Raw genomic sequence first — 10,569 nt, forward strand, 5'->3', positions numbered from 1 at the left:
TTCACAAGGTAATAAGATATCACAAGGTAAATGGAGGCAGGGCGAGATCACAGGACCACAGGACTGGGGTGAAATTAAAATTGCTAATGAAGTTTCGGGCAGGCATTGTCATTGATAACATCTTATTAGGAAACAGGGTTTGAGAGCAGACAACCGGTCCGACCAAAATTTATTAGTCGGGAATTGCCTCGTCCTAATAAGCCTGGGAGTGCTACCGGAGACTGGGGCTTATTTCATCCCTACAGCTACGACCATAAAAGACAGCCGCCTCCAAAGCGGCCATTTTAGAGGCCTACCCTCAGGGACACATTTTCTTTCTCAGGGATGTTCCTTGCTGAGAAAAAGAATTCAGTGGTATTTCTCCCATTTGCATTGAAAGAAGAGAAATATGGCTCTGTTCCACCCAGCTCACCAGCAGTCAGAGTTTAAGGTTATCTCTCTTGTTCCCTGAACATTGCTGTTATCCTGTTCTTTTTTCAAGGTGCCCAGATTTCATATTGTTCAAACACACATGCTGTACAAACAATTTGTGCAGTTAACGCAATCATCACAGGGTCCTGAGGTGACACACATCCTCCTCAGCTTATGAAGATGATGAGATTAAGAGATTAAAGACATAGGAAATCACAAGGGTATTGATTGGGGAAGTGATAAGTGTCCATGAAATCTTCAAAATTTATGTTCAGAGATTGCAGTAAAGACAGGCATAAGAAATTATAAAAGTATTAATTTGGGGAACTAATAAATGTCCATGAAATCTTCACAATTTATGTTCTTCTGCCATGGTTTCAGCTGGTCCCTCCATCTGGGGTCCCTGACTTCCGGCAACAGTTCCTTAATTTTTGAAAATTTTATATACTTTATAACGATAGAAGTTCAATCATTTTTTAAAAAATAAATTTAAAATGTAACAGAATCAGCTAACAGGCAAATTAAGAATTTTACTTCTGGCTGGTGACAGTAAAGCTGGAAAATTAATTTCAGGGTTTTTTGAGGCTTTTGACACAGTTATTAGTTAAAAAATCAAATGTTCAAAGATATGGAGCAGTGCCTAATATCTGGAGAGCAGTAATACCATTTATTCTTTCATTTATAGTTGAAAAAGTTTTTGATGGTACTAACAAAGTGGTGGCAGGAGGTTTTGCAATGGCTGGTTTAAATGGCTTTAGGAGACTTCAGTTTTTTGTTTAGCTACATGATTGAATGCATAATAAATGCTGTGTGCTTTTGACCCTTAATACCTAGAGAAAGTGCATCATTGAAGAGATGCAGGACTTTCAACTGATTGGCAAAAAGCAAGCTTTAGCTTGTCTTACAGGATGCTTAGTTTGCCAGTACACTTCAGACCAATGAGACAGTCATAGATGATGTGACAGTGTTTAAAGGCAACAAAAGACTACATCTCCATGTGGCTGGCACTGTCATGAGCCTCACTAAGCTATTTTGAAGATTTTTAAGCAATGATAAATTTTAAAAAAATTAGACTCTGCCTAAAGTAGTATATAAAGTATAGCAGGATTTCTGTATACTCTGCAATCAGTTCTTTTTTTAAAAAAGTCAAAAGGTAGAGAATACAAGAAAAGTTTCTGGGATATAATTTGAATGACTGTGAAAACATGACCTTTGATACTGAACTCATTTGCTCACTCCTTAACTGGACAGCAAAGTCCAGTATGTACAATTGTGTTGGGTGTGGGTGGTCTCCAAGGCCACACTACTCTCTGAACTGACTTTGAGTTTTGTTTGTAAGATGATCACAGTCATGTTACACTGACCTGAAGGATATATATCCCTTTAAAAAAATCACTCTGCCTCATTCTTATTTCAAGATGAATTTCTATACAGACTAGATATGTTTTTCTGAAGATATTATCAATTAGACATTTTGAAAATGATTTAAAATGTTTTCCTTAATGTTCTCAGAAAACAAGTTTCTTTTGTAGTTTTAATCAAAAAAGTGCCCTTTTTGTCACTGGATTCACCTAGCATTCATAATTTTTTTTAATACAATGAATTAAAATTACTAAAATCATGGACTGGCTTTCTGGTTGGATTTCAGGTGAGATGTGTTTAAGGCCAGAGCTTTTCTCAATATTTGATTTTTTCCCCCAATATTTGATTTTTAAAAAATATACACATAGGTGCTGCATTTATATCTGCTGGTTTAAATTCTATTATATTTCACTTATAGCCTTTTAGTATGGCAAATGATATTTTACTTTTACTTAAGCATTTGTAATTTGGAGTATCTGGTACTAGCTAAGAAATAGTTCTATAATTGAGTTTTGTACTCATCATATATGGATCATTCCTCATCTATAATGTGCCCCAAATGCAGCTTCATTTTCCAGATACCTTGATGCAGGATAAAGTTTTTCATCATTTAGGTGCCAAAAAAAAGAAAAGAAAATTATTCAAAAGCTCAGGCAATCTATAAGAAATCTTTTCTTTGCCTCTTAGTATCAAGAAATTAAAAAGAAAGAAGAAAAAGAAGTGGGTAGGAGGAAACCATTTAATTATTTTAACAGGTAAGATAATAACATTGATTTTTCTCTGTTACATAAGAACTTTTCATGCTTCATCCATGCCAGGTACATAATTTTTAACCAACTAAAACACATTACAAGTAAAGAAAAAGCTAAAAACATAAAAAACATGTACATAACTCTTTAAAGGGTAGGGAACATGCCCTGTTCATAAACATTGCTTAATCCAGCATTCCAATATCAGTGAGGCATCAGCATCCACCCAGCTATAAAAGCCAAGATCAGAAAGTCATCCAGCACTTCTCGACACCATTCCATTAGCAAGCTTTTCCTACCTCTTCTATCAAATCCATCTGACCTCCCATCTTTACTGCCTCAGTGTTCTAAGCCACCACTGCTTTTCAAAGTTTTCATAAACTAGCCTTCTAACTGATCTTCCAAAGAGAAGGCCAATTATTATTTCCTCTTACAAGGTCCATTTTCTACTCTGGGTAAAAATAGTCCTTAACATGTAAATCTCATCATGCTGCTTTTTTTTTTTTGGTGCAATTTCCCTCTTGTTGCCCAGGCTGGAGTGCGATGGCGTGATCTTGGTTCACCGCAACTTCTGCCTCCCGGGTTCAAGTGATTCTCCTGCCACAGTCTCCTAAGTAGCTGGGATTACAAGCATGCGCCACCACGCCTGGCTAATTTTGTATTTTTAGTAGCGATGGGGTTTTTCTATGTTGGTCAGGCTGGTCTCAAACTCCCAACCTCAGCTGATCCGTCTGCCTCGGCCTCTCAAAGTGCTGGGATTACAGGCTTAAGCCACTGCACCCAGCTGATCATCATGCTGCTTTTTGGCCCAACACTTTTCACAGCCTTCCAGAGTTCTTACGAGCCTGCTCTAGTCCCTATCTTCTTCACCATTCCTGTCATTTACTTCATTCAGTGTTTTTTCCTTGTTCCAAACACACTGTACTTCTCTCACTTCCCTGGACACATCCACCTTTTCAACCTCAGGGCTTCTGTACCAGCTGTTCTCGGAAGCATTCTTTACCTCCTGTCATCCATCCCTCAGATATTAGTTAAAATGTCACTTCCACGGGATGCCTTCCTTGACCTGCATCCCAGCACATACTTAACTTTTAGCAGTTAACACAGATATAAATAACCTCTTCATGGCTGGATGAGTCTCTTTCAATGTGACATATCATCTATGAGACTAGCAACTGTCTCATCTTTATACCAGTCTGTGGCCCAGGGGTTGGAGACCCCTGATGTAGGGCAGTTGCATTTATTACCAGTGCACCTATGTTGTATAGTGCCTGGCATACACCAGGTAGCCAATAAACAGCTATTGATCAAATGCAGGACTAATAAGGTAAGACTTATTTTTTCTCTTAAAAAAGAAAAAAATGCTTTAGATAAAGGCCACATGGTGTACCTGTGTCAGATGCAAATAAGACCTCAGGAGTCTGCCTGAAGAAACTTAAAATAAAAGATCCTTTCATCAAAAGGTCACTTGTTGGATGGTGTAACAAGTTAGTAATGGGTGCAGCACCTGTACCAGCTCAGTGAGATTCATGTTCCCATCACATAACAAACACGTGTCTGCCATAAGGGCTTAGAGTGTGAATTTCTGATGAGAAATAAAATGGTATCTAGAAAACCCCAGAGAGGGTTCCTCTCCCGGCGCATGGGGAGGCAGGCTCGGCTGGGCCCGCGGAGCTGCAGCAGTCCTTAGCGCCCTCCTCTCCCCACTGACATCATGCTCCAGTTCCTGCTTGGATTTACATTGGGCAACGTGGTTGGAATATATCTGGCTCAGAACTATGACATACCAAACCTGGCTAAAAAACTTGAAGAAATTAAAAAGGACTTGGATGCCAAGAAGAAACATGAGACTGCCTCCAGCACTGCCTTCGGGATATGCTGATTCTACTGCTCTTGAGGGCCTCCTTTACCATGAACTAAAAGCTTTTGTTTTTATCTCCAGCCTCAGCGCTCCTCTTCTTTGCTAAACTCTGTTTTTTGCTACAGCACAAGCAAAATGGGACCCCAATTTGAGAACTACCCTACATTTCCAACATACTCACCTCTTCCCATACTCCCTTTCTAACTGCATGGGAGGTTCTAAGACTGGAATTATGGTGTTAGATTAGTAAACATGACTTTTAATGAGTAGTATCTTCTTTATTGTTTCCGATTTTTACTACATTTTGTCAAGAGAAAAATTAATGAGTTTTGTATAGCTGGTCAGATACAAATAATAGTGACTTTGACTTCACAGTTTAGCCATTATAATGGGTACTTGTTCAACATTTGGTACTAAATTATGTTGCTGCAAAGTAATTAAAATTAATATCTAGAGTAAAAATAAAAAAGAAAAGAAAACCTCAGAGAATGACATTCTATATACCAGTATATATAGCATCGGTGGCATTTTTTAAAATATCACACATCCAGCAAATCCTTTAAAAAACAAGACACCCTAATATGCAACCAGTTTAGCCATATTTTTAAGAATGATAAGACAGTGTAACTTCATGTACCTGAAATGGAGCACAGGATCCTTTTGAAGGAATTCATACCCATTCCTGCAGAAGTTCTGTGGAATCTTGAATGTAGCACTGAACTAAGTGATTTTTAGCCAAGACTTTGGTCTCTAACCTCAGACTCCCTAATTAAACTATGGCTTCAAAACTGTACCTGCCTAATTTCAAGTGCTTTTCCAAAAGCACCAAATCTAGAGGATGCTTTTGACGAGTGTGAAAAAATGAAACACAATCACATCCTTCTCTTTGCAGTTCTCTTTCCCTCACCTTCCACTTCTATTAAACTTCCTTCAGAATAATCATGCACAGATTTAGAGACAAGTATGTATCCGGGTGGGGGCAGGGGGGAGCCCTCTCATGCACCTGTAGTCCCAGCTACTGGGGAGGCTAAGGCAGGAGAATCACTTGAACCCGGGAGGCAGAGATTGCAGTGAGTCGAGATCGCACCACTGCACTCCAGCCTGGGCGACAGAGCGCAACTCTGTCAAAAAAAAACACAAAACAACAACAATAACAAAAACCCTCTCAAATATATGTGGGTGCACTGAAAACTCTGCCTTTGCAGAAATCATTTTAAGTTAAGACAGAAATTTCTCACTATTTTCAGCATCCTTATTCAACGGGCAGTTTGTTTCCATTGACTTTGAAAGGGCTAAGCTTAAATTTAAACTCTTAAAAACGAGAGATCAATTTTCTATTAATAAAAATCCCGGACAGGTTTTTCAACCTATCAAATAGTTATATTTTTAATTCACCCTTCTATCTCTCTCTGCAACCACGATCATCACCACCCACAAAAGAAGAAGAAAATCCCTCCGATGTTCCCCAAGTATGTGCTGGTGCTAGCTTGGAAGCTGTGCAGAGTTTTGTAATGGAATGTGAATTGCTACGGCGGATCTGGATTTCGGTTCTATCTCCTAAGCAATAAGCAGAGAGGGAGGACAAATCGGCTAAGCAGGGAAATTTTCTTTCCTTCTCTACATATCTTGACTCATGCAAAGCTGACAAGGGTCGCCAGCAGCACATGGCACCTGCCAAGCGGCCCGCTGGCAAGTGTGTTCTGTGCTGGGTAAGTCTCCTTTCCTGGAAAGGATAGCGCCCCGCTGAGCAGTGGGATCCGCCCCCAAGCCCCGGCCTCACAGGTGGCCGGGGAGTGGGTCACATCCTCAACGCGTCCTTGGCTCAGAAAACATGCCGCTTCCCGTGGAGGGAGTCGGCGACGGGAAGGACCTCACCCCTGCTTCTTAGCAAACATTAGGGTCGCAGTTTTCTAAGAGTGGGGAGGGGGCGAGGGGGCCCCCCCGGCAAAGGCTGTTGCTAGGGGCAGAGGTAGCGACACTAGACTGTGGGCCGGTATGAGAGGAGGAAGGGAAGCCCCGCAACCAGGACAAATTGTTCCAGCGTGGCGGGGGCGGTGGCTCAAGCCTGTAATCTCAGCACTTTGGGAGGCTGAGGTGGGCGGGTCACTTCAGGTCAAGAGTTGGAGACCAGCCTGGCCAACATGGTGAAACCCCTCTCTACTAAAAATACAAAAATTAGCCAGGCATGGTGGCATGCGCCGGTAGTCTCAGCTACTCTGGAGGCTGAGGCAGGAGAATCGCTTGAACTCGGGAGGCAGAGGTTGCAGTGAACCAAGACCACACCACTGCACTCCAGCCTGGGTGACAGAGTGACACTCCTCCTAAAAAAAAAAAAAAAAAAGTAACAGTGGGAGAAGGACACCTGCCTTTTTTCCGGGTTCACCATGGCACCCAGCACCTAGCCTCCCACCTCATGCAAGGAAGGTGCACTCCACACCAACAGTTTTCAGTAAAACATGCACCCTGCCAATGGAAGTTCAAAGAACAATAGGTGACCCCATGACCAGGCCCTGGCCCCCCTTCTTTCCTGGGTACCTTAGGTGGTAGTCAGTCACACCACAACTGCCAGCCAGGACAGGGCCAGGATGCAGGGCTGCCTGCTGCCCCCCCTGGCGCCGCCAATGTCCTCTGCCCAGGAGGATCAAAGTCCACAGAGCAGAGCACAGCAGATGCTCCTACCAAGCACCTTCGCAAGAGCACCCCAGGAGGCCGCCTCCTAGCTGGCACCCCGATACTTTGTGGCTGCAGTGGAAAGCAGACACCCTAGTCTCCAGGCTTCCCTGTCAGGGAGGGACTGGAAAGAACATAAGAGAAAAGTTCCTCCTTCCACAGGGGGAAGGATGCCAGGACAGAAGGTGGGGAGTAGCGTCAGGAAGATGTTTCTGGCCTACAAGACTTGCACCATCGAATCCTACAAAAAAATATAAATTCACCCTAGTATTCTGGGAGGCCAGAAGCCCCTACTTTAACTGAAGGCCACAATGACGTTTTGGATCCCCTGGAATTAACATCAGCTCAGAGCCAGTGTCCAGTAGTCCCCAAAATGTCTGGACATTTTCCTTTCCCAAATGCACAGTTACCCTGGTAAAGGGCCGGAGGTCTCCTTGGAGAAGGATGGGAGAAAGATTCACTGCTTAAATTGTCGGTAATGTAGTGGAGTCCCCCCTCAAGACAACCCGGCCTCCCTTTCATTCAAGAGGTTCTGGGTCTGTAAACTGGCTCAAGTCTGGAAATTGATTGAGGTGCCATGATTCTCTGTTTTTATAATTCAAATTAGTCATTCGTCCATTTGCCCTGGAAGTTTTCTCCTTATATAAATTAAGTAAGAATGCAGTAGGCATCCTATCAGTTTCACTTCTAGGAACACCGTGTTTAATTAGCCAATGCCGGAGCTCTACACAAGTCAGACTATTCTGACTGCCATTTTGCCTCTGCTGTCCATTATGGTAACTACACCCACCTTGCCTTTGATGGCTGAGTGTCACCACTTGGTCCCTGCCACCTCGGGATCCAGTTATTCCCACTGCATTTAAAATTTGTAGCTGAGTGACTGCAGTTCCCACCATTAGATCTGACCTCAATTAGATCATCAGATGGTAATTTGAAAAGGAAGTAATTACCTTCAGTTCTCTGAGTAGGAAGAAAAGAATTACTTCAATTAGATGGTAATTTGAAAAGGAAGTAATTACCTTCAGTTCCCTGAATTCTAGAATTTGTAACATTTCACCCCCTGCTTTTTCCTGATCTGCAGCAGAGCATCTTCTGTTTCTGCTCTGCTCAGAGTCCACTTTCCCTTCCCTGACAACCAGCTTCACTGAGGCTGGTTTAAACCTAACACAAAACATTCTCACTAATTAATGAATTCCCACAAGGAATTCCATATAGATATTGTATGATCTTAATCTTCTAAGACATGAAATATTTGTTTTCATCATAGGCAAGATGCAATGTAAATCCTATCACAGATGTAGGTTATATACCTCTGAAATTCCTGAGGTATTTATTGAAATAGCATCTTTCAAGTTCTTTGTAGAAATTTTTTTCTGATTTCCGCACACAGAATAGAAACAAAAACTGTACTAGGATTTTGATAGAAACAATGGGTGATCTAAAAAGATGAAAGAGCAACCACATCTATCCCACAGCCACTGCTTGGTTTCATGGGAAAAGTAGCTGGCCCAGTTCAGAGCTAGGAGAAATGTCAAACACGTGAAGAAATGAGAAGTGATGAAACATTGTGAGTCACCCACAACCTCCCTGCTTAGGAGATAATGGGATAGATGACTAGATGACAAGGAGAAAGATGAGAAGGTGCAAAGATGTCCAAGTCAAACTGCTCGACTGAACTTTTCTTAATGGAATATTTAAAAAGTGGTACAATAAAAAACTTTCTCCAATTTACAGTGAAAATTCTCTGTTCAGAAGTAAGTGGGGTAGAGACTGTTTAATATGTGTAGCTATCTTTATAACTTACATATTTTCTGTTTTCTACATATCTTGAGGGGCAGTGCTAAATGATGTGCAATTTTCTGGGTTGTAAATATAAAACATACTTCCTCTTCCCTTGAATATAAAAAATCACTGTGGTATTAGTATATTTTTATAGATCATTGTTCAGAAGAAGGTTCAGCCCCTAGACACCCAGACACTCTTACTATAATGAACAGCAAGAGAAAATGTAGAGCTCAGTTTATCCAATAAACAAAAGGCTTAAAAGCCAAATTATGGAGGGAGGAGCCAAGATGGCCGAATAGGAACAGCTCCGGTGTACAGCTCCCAGCCTGAACGATGCAGAAGATGGGTGATTTCTGCATTTCCATCTGAGGTACCGGGTTCATCTCACTAGGGAGTGCCAGACAGTGGGCGCAGGTCAGTGGGTGCGTGCACCGTGTGCGAGCCGAAACAGGGTGAGGCATTGCCTCACTTGGGAAGCGCAAGGGGTCAGGGAGTTCCCTTTCCCAGTCAAAGAAAGGGGTGACGGACGGCACCTGGAAAATCGGGTCACTCCCACCCGAATACTGCGCTTTTCCGGCAGGCTTAAAAAACGGCACACCATGAGATTATATCCCACACCTGGCTCAGAGGGTCCTACGCCCACGGAGTCTTGCTGATTGCTAGCACAGCAGTCTGAGATCAAACTGCAAGGCGGCAGCGAGGCTGGGGGAGGGGCGCCCGCCATGGCCCAGGCTTGCTTAGGTAAACAAAGCAGCCGGGAAGCTCGAACTGGGTGGAGCCCACCACAGCTCAAGGAGGCCTGCCTGCCTCTGTAGGCTCCACCTCTGGGGGCAGGGCACAGACAAACAAAAAGACAGCAGTAACCTCTGCAGACTTAAATGTCCCTGTCTGACAGCTTTGAAGAGAGCAGTGGTTCTCCCAGTACACAGCTGGAGATCTGAGAATGGGCAGACTGCCTCCTCAAGTGGGTCCCTGACCCCTGACCCCCGAGCAGCCTAACTGGGAGGCACCCCCCAGCAGGGGCACACTGACACCTCACATGGCAGGGTACTCCAACAGACCTGCAGCTGAGGGTCCTGTCTGTTAGAAGGAAAACTAACAAACAGAAAGGACATCCACACCAAAAACCCATCTGTACATAACCATCATCAAAGACCAAAAGTAGATAAAACCACAAAGATGGGGAAAAAACAGAACAGAAAATCTGGAAACTCTAAAAAGCAGAGCACCTCTCCTCCTCCAAAGGAACGCAGTTCCTCACCAGCAACGGAACAAAGCTGGACGGAGAATGACTTTGACGAGCTGAGAGAAGAAGGCTTCAGACGATCAAATTACTCTGAGCTACGGGAGGACATTCAAACCAAAGGCAAAGAAGTTGAAAACTTTGAAAAAAATTTAGAAGGACGTATAACTAGAATAACCAATACAGAGAAGTGCTTAAAGGAGCTGATGGAGCTGAAAACCAAGGCTCGAGAACTACGTGAAGAATGCAGAAGCCTCAGGAGCCGATGCAATCAACTGGAAGAAAGGGTATCAGCAATGGAAGATGAAATGAATGAAATGAAGCGAGAAGAGAAGTTTAGAGAAAAAAGAATAAAAAGAAATGAGCAAAGCCTCCGAGAACTATGGGACTATGTGAAAAGACCAAATCTACGTCTGATTGGTGTAACTGAAAGTGACGGGGAGAATGGAACCAAGTTGGAAAACACTCTGCAGGATATTATCCAGGAG

The 10,569-nt window shown here is 42.8% G+C and overlaps 1 protein-coding gene across 1 annotated transcript; it reads left to right on the forward strand.

Annotated features, from left to right (window-relative positions):
- Positions 1-4,227: 4,227 nt before the first annotated feature.
- On the forward strand, positions 4,228-4,649 carry LOC101058488 (short transmembrane mitochondrial protein 1-like). Its single transcript, XM_016946266.4, has one exon. The coding sequence runs from the start codon at positions 4,237-4,239 to the stop codon at positions 4,402-4,404; it is 168 nt and encodes a 55-aa protein (XP_016801755.2). The 5' UTR covers positions 4,228-4,236; the 3' UTR covers positions 4,405-4,649.
- Positions 4,650-10,569: the final 5,920 nt, after the last annotated feature.

This window comes from Pan troglodytes, chromosome 6 (assembly GCF_028858775.2).
Source record: "Pan troglodytes isolate AG18354 chromosome 6, NHGRI_mPanTro3-v2.0_pri, whole genome shotgun sequence".
Taxonomy (NCBI): domain Eukaryota; kingdom Metazoa; phylum Chordata; class Mammalia; order Primates; family Hominidae; genus Pan; species Pan troglodytes.

Excerpts from the sequence above, each read along its gene's own strand:
- LOC101058488 (XM_016946266.4), top strand. The coding sequence starts at position 4,237 with ATGCTCCAGTTCCTGCTTGGATTTACATTGGGCAACGTGGTTGGAATA.